Source organism: Xenopus laevis, chromosome 7L, assembly GCF_017654675.1.
Source record: "Xenopus laevis strain J_2021 chromosome 7L, Xenopus_laevis_v10.1, whole genome shotgun sequence".
Taxonomy (NCBI): Eukaryota; Metazoa; Chordata; class Amphibia; order Anura; family Pipidae; genus Xenopus; species Xenopus laevis.
Genome location: NC_054383.1, coordinates 68,347,350 through 68,370,437, shown reverse-complemented (window position 1 = coordinate 68,370,437; position 23,088 = coordinate 68,347,350). Strand labels below are relative to the sequence as shown.

General features: G+C 39.7%; 2 protein-coding genes across 2 annotated transcripts; one reads left to right on the top strand and one right to left on the bottom strand.

Moving 5' to 3' along the window:
* Nucleotides 1-11,978: 11,978 nt before the first annotated feature.
* Nucleotides 11,979-15,640, bottom strand: LOC121395525. The gene is made up of 2 exons (XM_041569143.1): nucleotides 13,806-15,640; nucleotides 11,979-12,744 (listed from the first exon to the last, which is right to left on the bottom strand). The coding sequence occupies exon 1, from the start codon at nucleotides 15,203-15,205 to the stop codon at nucleotides 14,393-14,395; it is 813 nt and encodes a 270-aa protein (XP_041425077.1). The 5' UTR covers nucleotides 15,206-15,640; the 3' UTR covers nucleotides 11,979-12,744; nucleotides 13,806-14,392.
* Nucleotides 15,641-17,196: 1,556 nt separating this feature from the next.
* On the top strand, nucleotides 17,197-20,968 carry LOC121395524. The gene is made up of 2 exons (XM_041569142.1): nucleotides 17,197-19,033; nucleotides 20,096-20,968. Exon 1 carries the CDS (start codon nucleotides 17,634-17,636, stop codon nucleotides 18,444-18,446), a length of 813 nt encoding a protein of 270 aa, XP_041425076.1. The 5' UTR covers nucleotides 17,197-17,633; the 3' UTR covers nucleotides 18,447-19,033; nucleotides 20,096-20,968.
* The last annotated feature ends 2,120 nt before the right edge of the window (nucleotides 20,969-23,088 follow it).

Here is a 23,088-nt window from a genome sequence, read left to right as displayed (position 1 = left end):
AGTCACAGAAATGTTCACCGATGAACACGAGTGTCATGAACACAATTGCAATATTCTTATTCTCACCAAAGTGTAAAATGTATTGACAAAAATAACAAATAAAAAACAAACAAATACAAAAAGTATTGTAGAAGTGATACCTATATTGGCTAACAATAAAAATAAATTGCAAGCTTTTGGAGCACCAAGGCCCCTTCGTCAGGCAAAATCCAAATGAAAGCTATAAAGGCACAACATATTTACTGTTAGATCAGTGAAAGGTATTCAGTATATATGCTGTGCCTTTCTATCTTTCATTTGGATTTTGCCTGACGAAGGGGCCTTGGTGCTCCGAAAGCTTGCAATGTATTTTTATTGTTAGCCAATATAGGTATCACTTCTACAATACTTTTTGTATTTGTTTGTTTTTTTAATTGTTATTTTTGCTACTGGCTAACACGGTACCACAGTTTTTGTTTTGAAAGGTATTGATAAAACCCTCATTCTTATAAAGGGGGGGTATAGCACCAAAACAGATTTTGAAAATAATCATAATAACCACATGAAGACATTCACACTGCGTGTCTTCATTCCACTGATGGGGAGGCTGAGAGTCGGAGAGAAGAGAAGCATTGAGGCAGGATATGCACAATACACAGTTCAAGGGAAAAAAAAAGGTGCTAAGTGGCAACTGTCTGGAAGTGACATATTTTTCTGCCACCTCAGCGCTGCTTATGAGTCGTGCTGTGCAAGAGAGCGCAGAGGCCACACCACCAGCTCACTTCATCAATATGTCCTAGAACTGGAGCAAGTGCCAACTTCTCCTCCTCCTGACATCTTTCTCATAATCCACTTTGTGTCCTCTGTCGTGGGGTCTCATACGGCAAAATTACATTGTTGTTTTTAGTGGATACAGCGCCAAGTGCATTTTTCTTAAACAAATCATTTGAGAGGGACAGCAGCAAATCAGCAGGCACTGAAGCCAGAAAGGTCTTAAGCACACACACTTTATATATATATATGTGTGTGAGTGTGTGTGTGTGTGTGCATGTGCATATATATATATATATATATATATATATATATATATATATATATATATATATATATATATATATATATATATATATATATATATATATATATATATACCCCACATTTGTAAGGGCATATAAAGAGGCAGGCAGACAAATAGAGAGAGAGATGGATAGATAGATATGTAGATAAATAGATAGAGAGATAGATGCTTTAGATGTGAGGTCTTAAGACTTTTCAGAATTACGGGAAGGCTGTCTTTCATAGACTTAATTTTATACAAATAATCCTAATTTTTAATAATAAAACAGTACCTTGTATATGATCAAAAAAGATATAAGTAATCCTTATTGGAGGCAAAACAAACCTGTTGGGTTTAATAATTAAATGATTTACCATTCCATTTTCCTCTCTTGCATCAGACCCTGTTGAATATATCCTCCAATTGTATAAGGAAAAAATACAAGTGTAACAGAAAGAATGCAGGGAAGGAATCAAAGTATCACTCCTAAAATTTCCATCTTTATTGAATACCTTAAAGGGGTGGTTGGTATCAGACAGATCACAAGAAATAACGACTTTTTCCAATGACTTTCTATTTTCTATGTGTCACCCTTTTTCTAATATTGAAGTGTAAAGTGCCATTTTTCACCCTCTGAAGTAGCCATGGGAGGGGGGGTCGTCGACCCTGTAAACTGTTCTGAATGGATACATTTAGTTGATACATTTCTTATCTTTGTCCCTGCGGAGTAGAATCTCTGGGTTTCATTACAGACAGCTATTAGAATTGATACAATAGTTGCTAATACTCCAGAGATGTTACTGAGAAATGTTTCAACTACATGTTGCAAAATTGTTTAAACAGTTTAAAGTCTGCCCCTGAATTACTGAGCTGTCAGACTGAAACACCAGATTCACAAACATTCAACTTTAAACTTGGATTTTGGAAAAACAGTAAAAAATAAATAATGGAAAGTAATTGAAAAAAGTATTTTTCTGTGGAACAATCTGCAAACAACTAAATTGAAAAAATGTTTGGAAGGTAAAAAACCCCTTTAAAGGAACAGTTCTGTATAAAAATAAAAACTAGGTAAATAGATAGTATGTGCAAAATAAAAAATGTTTCTAATATAGTTAGTTAGCCAAAAATGTAATGTATAGAGGCTGGAGTGACTGGATGTCTAACAAAATAGCCAGAACACTACTTCCTGCTTTTCAGCTCTCTGACTCTGAGTTAGTCAGTGACTTGAAGGGGGGCCATATGGGACATAACTGTTCAGTGAGTTTGCAATTGATCCTCAGCATTCAGCTCAGATTCAAAATGACCCATGTGGCCCTCCCTCAAGTCACTGATTGGTTACTGCCTGGTAACCAATCAGTGGAAACCAAGAGAGCTGCAAAGCAGGAAGTAGTGTTCTGGCTATTATGTTACACATAATATTAGAAACTATATAACTATATTAGAAACATTTTTTATTTTGCACAGACTATCTATTTACTCAATTTTTATACTGAACTATTCCTTGAAAGGGCACAGCTAAGTTGTCGGGAATTACAGCAGAGTCTGGAGCAGGTGCTGATCAGGTCCCAGTTACAGACTGGTCTCATTCTTATTGGGGCTCATTAGTGCAGGACAGGGATTTCTGCTGAGCATATGAAGCGCCAGGGAAGAGAACCTGCAAGGAAATCATTGTGAGCAGTCTCTCCTAATTTGTATCACTGAGCTTTAGAAGGGATTCTCTGAAGAATGGAATTCTAGCAGCACTACTGCCCTTGCCATGATTCATATAAAATCAGACACTCATTTGCTTTTGTAATGAGTCCTGGTGATTGCCACTGGAATTTAAAGATGGGGTAGTATCAGACATTTTGTCCCCTGCCCGTGGGACTGTAAAAATGCTGTAAATCTCTAATATGCCTCTTGACTTAAACTGTTTCAACGCAGTGTGACTTGTATTACTTTTGGCTAAAGGAAGATATTTTTTTCTTTCCCAGTCTCGTAGTTTCCTCACAGACCTCTATCGGGAAAACAACATTGAACTTTCCAAGCTGTTAAACCGATTGGGTCACCCTCTGCCAACATGGCAATGAGAGGAGCTGCAGAATTCCAACAGGAGCAGAAGATGAAGTCCCTTTGGCAACCTCACATGGAAAATGGCAGCAGCAGCAAGAAGCAAACAAAGCTTGGGAAGATTTCTCCGCTGCATTGGCTGCACTTTGCTCCAGTTATGGTAACAAATAAGTCCATGAATGGCAACATTGCTTGTGGGTGCCACTAACCGTGTTCTCATTGCTGTGGTACATGGACCTCTAGTGTGACAGCGAACACCATTGCCTGCTATTTGCTATTACAAGTCACCTGGGGCGCTGGAGGTGGTTGGGTGGAATGTGACTCATTGTACAAAAGTGTTACGAAACCTCGGGCCTCCAAAGGGCCAAGAGTAATGGATTTGCACAAACAACTTCACCCTAACAAGGAAATTAGGGCATTGATTCCTCCTCCTGAGTTTGGGGGGGGGGGGTGATGGTTCAAATTGTTCTTTAAGCTTAATAGTATTGTCAGCTGAAAGTAGCCGAGAAGACACAATTTATCCTTTAAAGCAGCTCCTCTGGCTAGACATTTACAGTTTAAAGATGTGGAAAAGAGCTTCTAAGTCCATTTCACACTGGGACCTTTCTACCCTTTCCTTGATACATTTTAAATGCACACTTAAATTCCCCCCTTCCTATAATGAACCTGAGATTCCAGAAACCGGCACATCAACTCCAACATCTGCAGCTAGCCCCACAGTTATGGTTTGCACGTTCTGCTAGTGGTTCATGTTTTCCCTATGTTTTCAGTTTAAAGGAGGAGGAAAGCTATCAAAGCAGTTTATTGCCAATGGATTACACAATAGTGCAAGCTATAAGACTATATTTATTCTGCAGAATGCTTTACCATACCTGAGTAAACCACTCTAGTAACTCTCCTTGTTTGTTTAGGATAACAGCTGCCATATTAGCTTGGTGTGACATCACTTCCTGCCTGAGTCTCTACTGCGCACTCATAGCTCTGGGCTCAGATTACTGCAGAGAGGAAAGGAAGGAGGGGGAAAGGGATGGGCAGAGGGAGAGAGGAGCAAACTGAGCATGCTCAAGCCCTAGCCCTGGAGGTTTAAGCTGAAAGAAGGAAGTCTGATACAGAAGCCCATGTATACACAATGGAAGGGGAAAAAAAGCAGTGTTTCTTTTGAAACTCAGAGCAGTATTACTTTGAGTGTTTACTGGTGCATTTATATAGACCTTTCTGATAAAGCTTACTTAATTTTAGCCTTTCTTTCTCCTTTAAATTATGCAAGAGCTCATGGCAGTGCATAATAATCTGTTTAATAAGCATGGTTAGGTTTCAGCTCTCCTTCCTGCTTCCAGCAAGCATATGCCCCAGACCAGTTATTAGATACATAGGCACTTCTATGTAAAATAAATACCTTGCTCTCTGGGTGCCCCATATACATGCGGGCTTCTGTTCTACTTATTGGCCAGGAGAACTTAAATACGGAACTGTTTATTTAATGGGGATAATTTTTCTTTCTCGGTACATAAATCAGCATGAAATATAGAAACATATACACCATTTTGGATTATAAAACCTTTTGTCTTAACCAGCAGACCAAATGTGCATATTTGCAATATATTTAGATAATTCTTTCTAATGGGCAGATTTATCAAATGTCGAATTTCTAATTCATGTGAATTTTTTTACTCGAATTTGAATGGGAGGTTATTTAAGAAAAATTTGAACCTCTAAAACAAACTAATATTAAACTATAAAACTCAAATCAAATGCGACTAAACTTGAAACTTGTTTTTTCTCTGAAAAAAACTTAAATGTCAAGAAGGCTATTCATCTTCAAATGGGTCACTGGACCTCTGCCATTGACTTCTACATGAACTCGGCAGGTTTGAGGTGGCGATTGGTCTAATTCTAATTGTTCCCAGGGTCAAGGTTTGATAAACCTCGAGTCAGGATTTTTTCCTATTCAAATTTGTCAGTTTTGACCAAAAATACAATTCAAATTTACTATTCGACCCTTAATAAATCTGCCCATTTTTCAGCTTTTTTTTTTGGGGGGGGGGGGTTGGAAAGACAAATGGAAATGTATTCTGCTATTATTGCCCCTCACATAAATGGGTTTCAGAATGTGCCGTCATTCTTCAATGAACTTGCTCTAATTTAAGTTGTCCTTTATATAATATTTTGATACTGTTACAGAATGTTTGAGGGGGCAGTGGACTGTTCGGGAGGAGGGGGGCATTTTACACAAGCTTTGTAAGTTGAGCTGTAGGTATTGTGAATTTTGTAAAATGGTCCATTTCATCTTGCATGTTAAATTTGTAAATATTCTGTAGTATAGTATTTTATGCCATGTACCTTTTTGAGGGGGTTGATTTCGTGCAAGCAAATGCTTAAACAAGGAGATACATATGTTATTTTAACGAGCCCTCTTTGCCCCATCTCTGCACTGGACCCTCATGTATTGTGTCGTTCACATTGAATGATGACAATCGAGAAATATTTGGCTCTCGCAGCTGAACTTGTGTCTAAATAAAAGCTAGAAGTAGCATTCTATGGATTCACTGAGTGGATTTTCTGCTGATTTCTGTCTCGCTTCTGATCTTACTCATCCCAAACGCTTTCTCTGTTTACATTTATACTTCATATAGCCTTCATTCAATACACAGGCTGCTCTGGAGCACAAGTAACAGATGATAGATCAGCTTCAATGTCCCAAGTCTGCTGCTTGGGGTTTAAACTTTGGCTGCAGCTTATTGGCCTGTGTATGGAGCCCACCAAGGAGCCTGCCGACTGTTACCTGCCCAAAAATTGACCAGATATCAAATGCACAGGATTAACGATCCCATCAGGGTGATGATGACCAGTTGTTAATGCAGTCCTCATCCCAATATTCTGTATTCCCATTGTTGTGATCTGATCGTTTGGCCCACTATCACCCATCTCAATGTGGGTATATTGATTTGTTTGATGACTTCTCCAAACACGCAGATCTTTTATTATGGAGGAAGAAGGTGGAATTCCGCTACACCAGGCAACTTTAAAAACCAGAATCTTTATTTGCCAGTGTTGCATACTTAGCCTGACGCATTGCTTATGATTAAGGGCAGGAAAAACACCTAAAACGCGTCAAGCTAAGTATGCTGCGTGTCTTTTAGCACTGATAAAGAAAGATTCTGGTTTTTAGTTGCCCGGTGTTTGGGAATTCAGTCTTCTTCTTCCTCCATACTGTATATTCTGTGAGGGGTGGGACGGTGAGTTGGAGCGGTTGTTTCATTTGCCTTCTATTATAAACTGGATTTTTGTTTATGCCAGCTTTCATCACAAGCAGGCAATGACTGGTGTGACTGGCTTGTGTGCCATTAAGTCTGGTACAACTCTCAAAAACAGCAGGCTCAAATTTCCACACCAGTTATTCACAATTCTTTGAACCATCTAAGTTACATTTCAGTTGTGATAAGCAACATGCACACTTGTTCATTCCATACCATAATGCATCCCTCAATTGGATATCATAGCTTTTGCGTTAGCTTTGCGCTTTCTGAAAGTTTGGTGGGTACAAAGATCTAATAGGGCAGATTACCCATCTGTGGCCAGCTTTACTGCACCCTCCTCCATTAATGTGATGCATTTTAGGGAAGACGTCAAACACTTGCAAAGATGTATACATTATATGGATGTATCTTTACACTATACACAAATAAACTATACCCAGTCTGTCACCATATTTCTGGGCTTTAGTATTGTATAATAAATGTATAATTTCTAGATACTGCCAATTGGCAGGATATACAGTATATAACTCATTACTATTACAGCTTTGCTCTGTAGCCTAGCTGCTGGTTTAGAAACAAACAAGGATTATGTGCAAAAAAAACTACCCACTGAGCATCCTTACAATAACTGCCCAAAGTGAGGTTTTGGGCTAAAGTGTTTTGGGGCCTGACCTAGTCCTGTAAGACATATCATAGAAGCAACTCTTCCAATACAGCAGGAAATCTTTTCTACATTAGAGACTGCAAAACTGCGATAAGTGTAAAGATACCTTTTAATTCGGAATCGGAAACAAAGAAAAGGACAAAGCATGAACTGAACAGCAAAAAACTGCAGGAGTGCCTGAGGCTACAGAAGAAAGAAAACATGTCTGAATACACTGCAGTGACAGCAAATTATTTAGTGGCCACACCACACGCCCTGTATGACAAAGGACCGGCTTCATTATACATTTTACAAAAGGACTAAGTTTTACCTGCAAAAAAATTAGTGGTGAGCACAACTTTACCTTGTTTGTTATAGTTATACAGGAGCAGTGACCAGCTCCATGTTGTAGCTCCCACCCTTCCCAGCTATAGTCAGGTGATCCCACTGGTGTCTAATAAAAGGGCAGCCAAGTTTGGGAGTTTTACTTTGAAAGCAGCTAGTAAGTTGCAGGTAAAACTTAGTCCCTTTGTAAAATGTATAATGAAGCAATAGAATTCTTAATGAATCAGATGAAAATTGAGCGTAGGACTGGCCAGATATGGGATGACTTTGACGTAGTTAGCCAGCTTAAATATATTGCAATATATGGACAAACAATCTCTGTTTTGCTTAAAGGGTAAGGCATTTTTCAGTAGCAGTATGCACAAATTGTCTCTTTCTTAAATATATTGATAATGGGTTGAGTGCAGAGGACTCTTGTATTTGTCTATATGTATTTTGTGGTCACAGCCTCATTGCACCCCCGACTAATGGTGTTAAAAATTAGTGGTAAGCACAACTTTCCCTTGTTTGTTATAGTTATACAGGAGCAGTGACCAGCAGTGACTAAGGTAAAACTTAGTCCCTTTGCAAAATGTATAATGAAGCAATAGAATTCTTAATGAATCAGATGAAATTTGAGTGTAGGACTGGCCAGATATGGGATGACTTTGACGTAGTTGGCCAGCTTAAATATATTGCAATATATTGACAAACAATCCCTGTTTTGCTTAAAGTGTAAGGCATTTTTTAGTAGCAGTATGCACAAAATGTCTCATTCTTAAATATATTGATAATGGGTTGAGTGCAGAGAACTTATTATATATGTCTATATATATATATATATAGATATATATATATTTATTTATATTATGTCTTCAGTATCCGCACTCCAACAAAGAAATCTTAGGGGTGCATGGCCAAATATCAGTCATATACTCACAATTTGGAATAAAACATTCCCAGGCCAGCACTTCCCTTAATGAATCAAGTGATTTTATTTTTTACACATCATAGTGTTCCAACGTTTTGGTCCCTCTTGGGACCTTTTTCAATTTGGAATAAAACATTCCCAGGCCAGCACTTCCCTTAAAGGACCAGTAACATAAAAAAAAAATGTTTAAAAATTCGTTAGTGCACAACGAAAAATAAACACCAAGACAAAAGAAACTTTTAAATAGCAAAGCCTTAATTAAGAAATAACTTACAGAAAGTCCACTTCCTGTCTGCTTCAGAAACGTCGTGTCCCCGCTTCATGGCTGCTGCTTCGTGTCTGTGGCTGCTGCTCCCGCTGTGTGCCCATGACTGACTGCTAACACTGTGCTCCCTGCGCTTCCTCTGCCAAGCCATCCCTTTCCCACGGTCCCAGCGCAGCTGACACTTCAGTACTGGTGGCGGCAGTAGTGCAGGAAGCGGAGGGGGAGCAGCTGGGGCAGGGAGCGGTGGAGGCCCGGGCAGTCACCTACCGGGCCCTTGGGGGGAGTCCCTGCACTCCGCAGCTCGGCACTACTCGGGCAGAGCCACCTGTGACTGCCCCAACTGCCATGAAGCTGAGAGGTTGGGTCCTGCCGGGGCTAGTCTGAGAACCAGAGGCGGCGGTAGTACTGGTGGACGGACTGTGTTCACTGCCCTGCCGGCTGCACTGTAGTCTGTACCATTTCCCCCCTGAGAGGAGTGCAGTGCCCCAGCCGCTCCCCCTCCGCTTCCTGCACTACCGCCGCCACCAGTACTGAAGTGTCGGCTGCGCTGGGACCGTGGTAAAGGGATGGCTTGGCAGAGGCAGCGCAGGGAGCACAGTGTCAGCAGCCAGTCATGGGCACACAGCGGGAGCAGCAGCCACAGACACGAAGCAGCAGCCATGAAGCGGGGACACAACTACAGCTCCTGCCCCAGGACTTTGCACATCGATCCAGCCGGCTCCAAGTTCCAACTAACTGGAGGCCCCTCCAGCCGAACTCACTTCCCCACAACAGTAGCAGGAAGAAGTGTGCGTCGGGAGACCAGGAGGAGGATGAAAGCGATGCCTGTCAGTGAATAGCCAGGGAGGAGAAATTGATCGTTGCAGGATGGATGGTTGCCTTTTTGCCGTTTCTGAAGCAGACAGGAAGTGGACACTAAGTTATTTCTTAATAAAGGCTTTGCTATTTAAAAGTTTCTTTTGTCTTAGTGTTTATTTTTCGTTGTGCACTAACGAATTTTTAAACATTTTTTTTTTATTTTACTGGTCCTTTAAGGGAAGTGCTGGCCTGGAATGTTTTATTCCAAATTATGAGTATATTTATATATATATATATATATATATATATATATATATATATATATATATATATATATATATATATATATATATATATATATATATATATATATATAGACAAATACAAGATTCCTCTGCACTCAACCCATTATCAATATATTTAAGACAGAGACATTTTGTGCATACTGCTACTGAAAAATGCCTTACCCTTTAAACAAAACAGGGATTGTTTGTCCATATATTGCAATATATTTAAGCTGGCCAACTACGTCAAAGTCATCCCATATCTGGCCAGTCCTATGCTCAATTTTCATCTGATTCATTAAGAATTCTATGGTTTAATTATACATTTTATAAAAGGGACGAATACGTTTTACCTGCAACTTACTAGCTGCTTTCAAAGTAAAACTCCCAAACTTGGCTGCCCTTTTATTAGACACCAGTGGGATCACCTGACTATAGTTGGAGAGGGTAGGAGCTACAACATGGAGCTGGTCACTGCTCTTGTAGAACTATAACAAACAAGGGAAAGTTGTGCTCACCACTAGTTTTTAAAATCATTAGGCGGGGGTGCAATGAGGCTGTGACCACAAAATACATATAGACAAATACAAGATTCCTCTGCACTCAACCCATTATCAATATATTTAAGACAGAGACATTTTGTGCATACTGCTACTGAAAAATGCCTTACCCTTTAAACAAAACAGGGATTGTTTGTCCATATATTGCAATATATTTAAGATGGCCAACTACGTCAAAGTCATCCCATATCTGGCCAGTCCTATGCTCAATTTTCATCTGATTCATTAAGAATTCTATGGTTTAATTATACATTTTATAAAAGGGACGAATACGTTTTACCTGCAACTTACTAGCTGCTTTCAAAGTTTGGGAGTTTTTACTTTGAAAGCAGCTAGTAAGTTGCAGGTAAAACGTATTCGTCCCTTTTATAAAATGTATAATTAAACCATAGAATTCTTAATGAATCAGATGAAAATTGAGCATAGGACTGGCCAGATATGGGATGACTTTGACGTAGTTGGCCAGCTTAAATATATTGCAATATATGGACAAACAATCCCTGTTTTGTTTAAAGGGTAAGGCATTTTTCAGTAGCAGTATGCACAAAATGTCTCTGTCTTAAATATATTGATAATGGGTTGAGTGCAGAGGAATCTTGTATTTGTCTATATGTATTTTGTGGTCACAGCCTCATTGCACCCCCGCCTAATGATTTTAAAAACTAGTGGTGAGCACAACTTTCCCTTGTTTGTTATAGTTCTACAAGAGCAGTGACCAGCTCCATGTTGTAGCTCCCACCCTCTCCAACTATAGTCAGGTGATCCCACTGGTGTCTAATAAAAGGGCAGCCAATTTTGGGAGTTTTACTTTGAAAGCAGCTAGTAAGTTGCAGGTAAAACGTATTCGTCCCTTTTATAAAATGTATAATTAAACCATAGAATTCTTAATGAATCAGATGAAAATTGAGCATAGGACTGGCCAGATATGGGATGACTTTGACGTAGTTGGCCAGCTTAAATATATTGCAATATATGGAAAAACAATCCCTGTTTTGTTTAAAGGGTAAGGCATTTTTCAGTAGCAGTATGCACAAAATTTCTCTGTCTTAAATATATTGATAATGTGTTGAGTGCAGAGGAATCTTGTATTTGTCTATATGTATTTTGTGGTCACAGCCTCATTGCACCCCCGCCTAATGATTTTAAAAACTAGTGGTGAGCACAACTTTCCCTTGTTTGTTATATATATATATATATATATATATATCCTCATTAGGACAGCACCCTGCTGATGACGTGTTACCTGGGTGCAAGGTAAAAATTGTAGATACTCAAAGGAAGACCAGCAACACCAGGATTTCAGTGTAACAAAGCAAAGTGTATTCAAATATACATGAAAAGCCGACGTGACGTTTCGGTCCACGCAGGGACCTTCCTCATGGCAACCATGCTCATAATCCACATTCCCATAAATACCCAAGAAAAGGAAGTGACATCAATAGCAATTAGTGACTGCTGTGCATCTTCAAAAAAATTTTTTAAGATCAATGATAAAAGGTGATCTTTAAAACAGCCCGGCAAATGCCAATAGTGTATTTAAAATGTTACTTAGTGAAATATCATGTGTACCAAATATTTCATATAAATACATAAAACATTAAATATGTGCATGAACTATATGTTCATTAAAATTATATCTGTGTTTAGAAAGTAACGAAGTGTCAAAATATTCAATGTGTAATGGCTAAAAGTTATATGCTTAAAAACAATTACAAATGCCTCTGACAGTATATGAGCACCGTTAAAGTTAAATACTATTCATACAATCAAATAAAGAAGAAAAGATCGTGGGAACTATTCCCATTCTATTCGTTTACTTGTGGGGCTCTAATCTAAGTCCGAGGCAAAAAAAGAGACAGTCAGAATCAGTCCTAAATACATGGAAAATCAGGCCACATTACTTGAAAAGGGAAATAATATATTACAAAATAGCCCAAAAATACTGACTATACGGGGGGCTCATTCATTCACAGGTAACAGCTCAACGATAATGAGGTATTTAGACCCTTCGGATGAACACAGTTCAGTTTATATGTCCAGAATGCTTCTCTCTGTAACAAAGCTTGGTCTATATTGCCTCCCCTTGGTAGATCTGCAATACAATCAATAGGCATGCATTTAAATGCAGAAGCAGGATGTTTAGCCATCAACCAATGTTGAGCCACAGGTTGTTTCGATATATCCTGCTTGGTATCTTTCCTAGGTTTAGGATCGAGTGCGGCCCTGATGGTTGCCCGGTGCATGCTGATGCGCTCCCTCAGTTGCCTACGAGTTTTGCCACAGTATAATAAACCGCACGGGCATTTAATTATATAAATCACGTTCTGTGAAATGCAGGTCAATCTCTGCTTAATCTCATATGATTTGCCAGTGTGTGGATGAAAGAATTTATCTCCTGTGATCAAGGAGCTGCACATAACGCAACCACCACATCTGTAAACACCCACTTTGCCTGTAACCATCAATGATTTGTATTTGCTTACCGGGTCCGCCGGTGACAGAAGTTCTTTTATATTCCTATGCCTTCTGTGTCCAAAACGTATCCGTTTACGGTTAATGCCCGTGAGTTCCGTGTCAGTTTGAACTATAGGCCATTGCTGTAATACAGAATGCTTGATTAAAGGAGTACATGCATCAAATGTGGTCATATAATAAACCATATCCTCCGCATTTTTCTTTTCAGCGGTACCCATTGGACCCCTCAAGATAAGCTCTCGATCTTGGGATTCAGACCATTCCTTTGTTTTATCTATTAGATCACTGGGGTACCCCCTCTCACGAAACTTCTGAGCCATAGCCTGCAGTGCCTTAGCCCTTTCATGCTCGTCACTCGTTATGCGAATGACACGGAGCATCTGTGATCTTGGCAACGAATTGAGCAAATGACGGGGGTGTCCACTGCTGTAATGCAGTAACGAATTCCTATCCGTAGATTTTTGGAATATCTTAGTATGTAACCGGTGTGTTTCCATGTCCTTATACACCGTTACATCAAGATAGTCTATACTGTTACAATTTTTCTGTGCAGTAAACCGTATTGGAGAGACTGTCCCATTAAGATCGGATATAAAGAGCGATAGCTCCTCCTCAGTGCCATACCACAAAAAGAATAAATCGTCTATGTAGCGCCTATAGTACCCACCATGCTTGCGAAACATCGGATGGCAATATATGTACGTTGTTTCATAATCATGCATAAACGTATTTGCATAAGTAGGCGCTACATTAGAACCCATGGCGGTCCCCGACAACTGTATGTAGAAGTTGTTTTCGAACTTGAAATAATTTTTGTGCAATATAAAATCAAGTAAATCTATTACAAATTCCGATGGGGGACCTGCATATGCTGGGCTTTCATGCAGTAGTTTTCTCACTGCTTCTATTCCTTTATCGTGTGGTATGCACGTATAGAGACTGTGGACGTCCATAGTTACAAAAAGGAAGTTCATGTTGGCTGTATCAATGCTAGCAACCATTTTTAAAAAATCTGTTGTGTCACTTAGATAAGAACCCAACTGCCTTACTAGGGGCTGAAGTAACACATCCACATACCCCGATATTTTTCAGTCAGGGAACCCCTGGCCGATATAATTGGCCTCCCTGGGGGTTGGGTTAACGATTTATGGACCTTTGGTATAGTATAAATCACGGGTCTTACCGGATGCTCAACGTATAATCCATAGTATAAAGTCTCCGATATCCATCCATGGGTGCATGCTTCCTCCAACAGAATCTTGAGCTGTGTCTGAAATTTAAGAGTAGGGTCATAGCTTAGTTTACAGTAACAGCTTGCGTCTAATAACTGCCCCAATATTTCAGTTCTGTAATACTCGTAGTCAAGAACAACTACTGCACCTCCCTTGTCAGCAGGCTTCACGATTATATTGGAATTCTCACGCAACCCCCTTAGGGCCATGCGTTCCTCTTTGGTACAGTTCCCCCTATTGCGTGATTGTTGTAAGAGATCTGGTACTGCTGCGTCCAACATGCGCGAAAATGTGCGTAAAGATGCATTATTAATAATCGGGTCAAAGACACTTTTGGCTCTAAATTGGGGTGTAATGCTATTATCCTTTGTTGTGCTTCCCCTGGCTCCTTTAAAGTGCTCCTGCAGTCTCAATGTACGCGAAAATTTGTAATTGTCCACAACAATATTAAAGTCCTGAGGCACTACAGAGGGAACATAGGATAACCCCTTAGTCAATACGCTTACCTCTGGTGGCGTTAACTGATGTCCAGACAGGTTTATAATCGCCTGTTCGGCAGTGCTCTGCTCCCCTGGCGTGGAGGTCTGCCCCGTCCTCTTGCTTTGCTTGTGTTTGCGGCCTCCTCTGCGTTGCTTGCTGTGGCCCCTGCTCCTTGGGGCTGCTCTCCGCCTAAAAAAGGCTGCTGTGTGGAATTCACCTCTGCCACAGGTTCTTCCTCCGATTCCGCGCTGCTTGAGATGTACCCCAGCGGCTTTCTCACTCGCCGCGTCATCATTCTGCGCCTCTGTACTCCGGATCTCCCTCCATGACGCCATCTGTATACGCCGTCCTCTCTGTAATCCTGCTGCACTCGAAGATATTTTGAACGTTTAAAGGCCAGTATCTCACTTTTGTATTTAATCAGCTGATCTTGCAGCTTATTTAGCCAGTCTCCGTCCTTGTCCATCCTCAGAGTGTTTAGATTATCTGTTTCAAATTGTATTATCTCACCACGCACTGTCCTCAGTTCCCGTCCTGTCTCTTCAATTACCAGCAATATCAGCTCATGTGAACATCTATCTAGGGCTGCACACCACCGATTACAGAAATCCTGGTTACTGCGCCCAATGGTCGGCATATTATTAATCCGAAAGCCGCGTGGGATCCTCTTTTCTCTGTAATATTCAGAGAGGGACACCCCATGTAGGTGCAACTCCACCTCTCGTCTTTTCAGTCGCAGTAACTCATGATAGGTTTCCTTTGCCCCCAATTCACCGAATGTGTCCTTAAATGTCTCTGTAAACAGAATTTTATCAACCTCTTCCGTTATGTATGGTCTGTATTCCATGTCTTGCTGTGTTTGTCTATCCATGTTATTCTTGGATGTAGGACAGAGACTATGAAATAAAATATTATGTAACAAAAAAAATAAAATATATCAAAGAAAATTGCAGGTGCTCGTCAAACTGTGTCCAGTATAGTATATCCTCATTAGGACAGCACCCTGCTGATGACGTGTTACCTGGGTGCAAGGTAAAAATTGTAGATACTCAAAGGAAGACCAGCAACACCAGGATTTCAGTGTAACAAAGCAAAGTGTATTCAAATATACATGAAAAGCCGACGTGACGTTTCGGTCCACGCAGGGACCTTCCTCATGGCAACCATGCTCATAATCCACATTCCCATAAATACCCAAGAAAAGGAAGTGACATCAATAGCAATTAGTGACTGCTGTGCATCTTCAAAAAAATTTTTTAAGATCAATGATAAAAGGTGATCTTTAAAACAGCCCGGCAAATGCCAATAGTGTATTTAAAATGTTACTTAGTGAAATATCATGTGTACCAAATATTTCATATAAATACATAAAACATTAAATATGTGCATGAACTATATGTTCATTAAAATTATATCTGTGTTTAGAAAGTAACGAAGTGTCAAAATATTCAATGTGTAATGGCTAAAAGTTATATGCTTAAAAACAATTACAAATGCCTCTGACAGTATATGAGCACCGTTAAAGTTAAATACTATTCATACAATCAAATAAAGAAGAAAAGATCGTGGGAACTATTCCCATTCTATTCGTTTACTTGTGGGGGCTCTAATCTAAGTCCGAGGCAAAAAAAGAGACAGTCAGAATCAGTCCTAAATACATGGAAAATCAGGCCACATTACTTGAAAAGGGAAATAATATATTACAAAATAGCCCAAAAATACTGACTATACGGGGGGCTCATTCATTCACAGGTAACAGCTCAACGATAATGAGGTATTTAGACCCTTCGGATGAACACAGTTCATCCGAACTGACACGGAACTCACGGGCATTAACCGTAAACGGATACGTTTTGGACACAGAAGGCATAGGAATATAAAAGAACTTCTGTCACCGGCGGACCCGGTAAGCAAATACAAATCATTGATGGTTACAGGCAAAGTGGGTGTTTACAGATGTGGTGGTTGCGTTATGTGCAGCTCCTTGATCACAGGAGATAAATTCTTTCATCCACACACTGGCAAATCATATGAGATTAAGCAGAGATTGACCTGCATTTCACAGAACGTGATTTATATAATTAAATGCCCGTGCGGTTTATTATACTGTGGCAAAACTCGTAGGCAACTGAGGGAGCGCATCAGCATGCACCGGGCAACCATCAGGGCCGCACTCGATCCTAAACCTAGGAAAGATACCAAGCAGGATATATCGAAACAACCTGTGGCTCAACATTGGTTGATGGCTAAACATCCTGCTTCTGCATTTAAATGCATGCCTATTGATTGTATTGCAGATCTACCAAGGGGAGGCAATATAGACCAAGCTTTGTTACAGAGAGAAGCATTCTGGACATATAAACTGAACTGTGTTCATCCGAAGGGTCTAAATACCTCATTATCGTTGAGCTGTTACCTGTGAATGAATGAGCCCCCCGTATAGTCAGTATTTTTGGGCTATTTTGTAATATATTATTTCCCTTTTCAAGTAATGTGGCCTGATTTTCCATGTATTTAGGACTGATTCTGACTGTCTCTTTTTTTGCCTCGGACTTAGATTAGAGCCCCCACAAGTAAACGAATAGAATGGGAATAGTTCCCACGATCTTTTCTTCTTTATTTGATTGTATGAATAGTATTTAACTTTAACGGTGCTCATATACTGTCAGAGGCATTTGTAATTGTTTTTAAGCATATAACTTTTAGCCATTACACATTGAATATTTTGACACTTCGTTACTTTCTAAACACAGATATAATTTTAATGAACATATAGTTCATGCACATATTTAATGTTTTATGTATTTATATGAAATATTTGGTACACATGATATTTCACTAAGTAACATTTTAAATACACTATTGGCATTTGCCGGGCTGTTTTAAAGATCACCTTTTATCATTGATCTTAAAAAATTTTTTTGAAGATGCACAGCAGTCACTAATTGCTATTGATGTCACTTCCTTTTCTTGGGTATTTATGGGAATGTGGATTATGAGCATGGTTGCCATGAGGAAGGTCCCTGCGTGGACCGAAACGTCACGTCGGCTTTTCATGTATATTTGAATACACTTTGCTTTGTTACACTGAAATCCTGGTGTTGCTGGTCTTCCTTTGAGTATCTACAATTTTTACCTTGCACCCAGGTAACACGTCATCAGCAGGGTGCTGTCCTAATGAGGATATACTATACTGGACACAGTTTGACGAGCACCTGCAATTTTCTTTGATATATTTTATTTTTTTTTTGTTACATAATATTTTATTTCATAGTCTCTGTCCTACATCCAAGAATAACATGGATAGACAAACACAGCAAGACATGGAATACAGACCATACATAACGGAAGAGGTTGATAAAATTCTGTTTACAGAGACATTTAAGGACACATTCGGTGAATTGGGGGCAAAGGAAACCTATCATGAGTTACTGCGACTGAAAAGACGAGAGGTGGAGTTGCACCTACATGGGGTGTCCCTCTCTGAATATTACAGAGAAAAGAGGATCCCACGCGGCTTTCGGATTAATAATATGCCGACCATTGGGCGCAGTAACCAGGATTTCTGTAATCGGTGGTGTGCAGCCCTAGATAGATGTTCACATGAGCTGATATTGCTGGTAATTGAAGAGACAGGACGGGAACTGAGGACAGTGCGTGGTGAGATAATACAATTTGAAACAGATAATCTAAACACTCTGAGGATGGACAAGGACGGAGACTGGCTAAATAAGCTGCAAGATCAGCTGATTAAATACAAAAGTGAGATACTGGCCTTTAAACGTTCAAAATATCTTCGAGTGCAGCAGGATTACAGAGAGGACGGCGTATACAGATGGCGTCATGGAGGGAGATCCGGAGTACAGAGGCGCAGAATGATGACGCGGCGAGTGAGAAAGCCGCTGGGGTACATCTCAAGCAGCGCGGAATCGGAGGAAGAACCTGTGGCAGAGGTGAATTCCACACAGCAGCCTTTTTTAGGCGGAGAGCAGCCCCAAGGAGCAGGGGCCACAGCAAGCAACGCAGAGGAGGCCGCAAACACAAGCAAAGCAAGAGGACGGGGCAGACCTCCACGCCAGGGGAGCAGAGCACTGCCGAACAGGCGATTATAAACCTGTCTGGACATCAGTTAACGCCACCAGAGGTAAGCGTATTGACTAAGGGGTTATCCTATGTTCCCTCTGTAGTGCCTCAGGACTTTAATATTGTTGTGGACAATTACAAATTTTCGCGTACATTGAGACTGCAGGAGCACTTTAAAGGAGCCAGGGGAAGCACAACAAAGGATAATAGCATTACACCCCAATTTAGAGCCAAAAGTGTCTTTGACCCGATTATTAATAATGCATCTTTACGCACATTTTCGCGCATGTTGGACGCAGCAGTACCAGATCTCTTACAACAATCACGCAATAGGGGGAACTGTACCAAAGAGGAACGCATGGCCCTAAGGGGGTTGCGTGAGAATTCCAATATAATCGTGAAGCCTGCTGACAAGGGAGGTGCAGTAGTTGTTCTTGACTACGAGTATTACAGAACTGAAATATTGGGGCAGTTATTAGACGCAAGCTGTTACTGTAAACTAAGCTATGACCCTACTCTTAAATTTCAGACACAGCTCAAGATTCTGTTGGAGGAAGCATGCACCCATGGATGGATATCGGAGACTTTATACTATGGATTATACGTTGAGCATCCGGTAAGACCCGTGATTTATACTATACCAAAGGTCCATAAATCGTTAACCCAACCCCCAGGGAGGCCAATTATATCGGCCAGGGGTTCCCTGACTGAAAAAATATCGGGGTATGTGGATGTGTTACTTCAGCCCCTAGTAAGGCAGTTGGGTTCTTATCTAAGTGACACAACAGATTTTTTAAAAATGGTTGCTAGCATTGATACAGCCAACATGAACTTCCTTTTTGTAACTATGGACGTCCACAGTCTCTATACGTGCATACCACACGATAAAGGAATAGAAGCAGTGAGAAAACTACTGCATGAAAGCCCAGCATATGCAGGTCCCCCATCGGAATTTGTAATAGATTTACTTGATTTTATATTGCACAAAAATTATTTCAAGTTCGAAAACAACTTCTACATACAGTTGTCGGGGACCGCCATGGGTTCTAATGTAGCGCCTACTTATGCAAATACGTTTATGCATGATTATGAAACAACGTACATATATTGCCATCCGATGTTTCGCAAGCATGGTGGGTACTATAGGCGCTACATAGACGATTTATTCTTTTTGTGGTATGGCACTGAGGAGGAGCTATCGCTCTTTATATCCGATCTTAATGGGACAGTCTCTCCAATACGGTTTACTGCACAGAAAAATTGTAACAGTATAGACTATCTTGATGTAACGGTGTATAAGGACATGGAAACACACCGGTTACATACTAAGATATTCCAAAAATCTACGGATAGGAATTCGTTACTGCATTACAGCAGTGGACACCCCCGTCATTTGCTCAATTCGTTGCCAAGATCACAGATGCTCCGTGTCATTCGCATAACGAGTGACGAGCATGAAAGGGCTAAGGCACTGCAGGCTATGGCTCAGAAGTTTCGTGAGAGGGGGTACCCCAGTGATCTAATAGATAAAACAAAGGAATGGTCTGAATCCCAAGATCGAGAGCTTATCTTGAGGGGTCCAATGGGTACCGCTGAAAAGAAAAATGCGGAGGATATGGTTTATTATATGACCACATTTGATGCATGTACTCCTTTAATCAAGCATTCTGTATTACAGCAATGGCCTATAGTTCAAACTGACACGGAACTCACGGGCATTAACCGTAAACGGATACGTTTTGGACACAGAAGGCATAGGAATATAAAAGAACTTCTGTCACCGGCGGACCCGGTAAGCAAATACAAATCATTGATGGTTACAGGCAAAGTGGGTGTTTACAGATGTGGTGGTTGCGTTATGTGCAGCTCCTTGATCACAGGAGATAAATTCTTTCATCCACACACTGGCAAATCATATGAGATTAAGCAGAGATTGACCTGCATTTCACAGAACGTGATTTATATAATTAAATGCCCGTGCGGTTTATTATACTGTGGCAAAACTCGTAGGCAACTGAGGGAGCGCATCAGCATGCACCGGGCAACCATCAGGGCCGCACTCGATCCTAAACCTAGGAAAGATACCAAGCAGGATATATCGAAACAACCTGTGGCTCAACATTGGTTGATGGCTAAACATCCTGCTTCTGCATTTAAATGCATGCCTATTGATTGTATTGCAGATCTACCAAGGGGAGGCAATATAGACCAAGCTTTGTTACAGAGAGAAGCATTCTGGACATATAAACTGAACTGTGTTCATCCGAAGGGTCTAAATACCTCATTATCGTTGAGCTGTTACCTGTGAATGAATGAGCCCCCCGTATAGTCAGTATTTTTGGGCTATTTTGTAATATATTATTTCCCTTTTCAAGTAATGTGGCCTGATTTTCCATGTATTTAGGACTGATTCTGACTGTCTCTTTTTTTGCCTCGGACTTAGATTAGAGCCCCCACAAGTAAACGAATAGAATGGGAATAGTTCCCACGATCTTTTCTTCTTTATTTGATTGTATGAATAGTATTTAACTTTAACGGTGCTCATATACTGTCAGAGGCATTTGTAATTGTTTTTAAGCATATAACTTTTAGCCATTACACATTGAATATTTTGACACTTCGTTACTTTCTAAACACAGATATAATTTTAATGAACATATAGTTCATGCACATATTTAATGTTTTATGTATTTATATGAAATATTTGGTACACATGATATTTCACTAAGTAACATTTTAAATACACTATTGGCATTTGCCGGGCTGTTTTAAAGATCACCTTTTATCATTGATCTTAAAAAATTTTTTTGAAGATGCACAGCAGTCACTAATTGCTATTGATGTCACTTCCTTTTCTTGGGTATTTATGGGAATGTGGATTATGAGCATGGTTGCCATGAGGAAGGTCCCTGCGTGGACCGAAACGTCACGTCGGCTTTTCATGTATATTTGAATACACTTTGCTTTGTTACACTGAAATCCTGGTGTTGCTGGTCTTCCTTTGAGTATATATATATATATATATATATAACAAAAAAGACAACTTTGTGCATGAAACAAAAAGATTTTTACCAAACTGGTAAATAATATGCAACATTTCGAAGCTTCTTCTCAAGCATTAGTAATTACAATGACATCATATCCTATTTAAGGTAATATACACACCCACCTCATTAGTATACAAATTAGTTCAACTCAGATACAAATTGGTTCACTTTAAAATACAACATACTGTTTGATCTATATCCATAGATTCTCATCTTTAAATGGTATATATTCACTAATTTAAGTCTTCCGTCCCTTAGTTGCACGTCTCTGCACTCTCTCCAGCTCATTTATATCCCTCTTAAGGACTGGAGTCCAAAACTGCTCTGCATACTCCAGATGAGGCCTTACCAGGGAACTATAAAGAGGCATAATTATGTTTTCATCCCTTGAGTTAATGCCCTTTTTTATGCAATACAGAACTTTATTTGCTTTAGTAGCCACAGAATGACACTGCCCAGAATTAGACAACTTGTTATCTACAAAGACCCCTAGATCCTTCTCATTTAAGGAAACTCCCAACACACTGCCATTAAGTGTATAACTTGCATTTATATTATTTTTGCCAAAGTGTATAACCTTGCATTTATATTATTTTTGCCAAAGTGTATAACCTTGCATTTATCAACATTGAACCTCATTTTCCATTTTGCTGCCCAGTTTTCCAGTTTAGACAAATCACTCTGCAAAGTGGCAGCATCCTGCATGGAACCTATAGTTCTGCACAATTTAGTATCATCTGCAAAAATAGAAACTGTACTTTCAATGCCCACCTCCAGGTCATTAATAAACAAGTTGAAAAGCAAGTGACCTAGTACAGAGCCCTGCAGTACTCCACTAACAACACTGGTCCAATTAGAAAATGTTCCATTTACCACCACTCTTTGTAGTCTATCATGAACAGGTTTTCCTTGTCCTTTAATAGTTACATACATACCAGTTTACAATATTATCACTAACTGTTGCCATTCTCTTCTGCACCTGTGTGAAATAAAGACTAATTTCAGAATAGTTCCTATGTTAGAATTTAAGTTTCTGCTAATTACTTACAGTATAATCCGGCCTTGGATTCTTCTCTTAAATCTATAGTTGCTGGCTGACATCAATCCGTACCAAGCGTTAGTACCCTGAAGTCAAAGTGCAGGTATGGGCTCCGTTATCTGGAAACCTGTTATCCAGAAAGATCCAAATTACGTCTCCCATAGATTCGATTTTTTTCAAATAATCCATATTTTTAAAAATTATTTTCTTTTTCATTATAATAACACAGAATCTTGTACTTGATCCAAATTAAGATATAATGAATCCTAATTGGAAGCAAAACCAGCCTATTGGGTTTATTTAATGTTGAAATTAGGTAGACTTTAGGTATGAAGATCCAAATTTGATAAAGATCAGTTATTTGGAAAGCCCAGGTCCCCAGCATTCTGTTTAACAGAACCCATACCTGTAGTAGTTTAAAGGAAAACAATACCCCAGAACAATGTAGGTCTCTATAAAAAGATATTGCATAAAACAGCTCATTTGTAAAACCCTGCTTCATGTAAATTACCCATTTTCATAATAATATACTCTTCTAGTAGTATGTGCTAGTGGGTAATCATAAATAGAAAACTGCCATTTTAA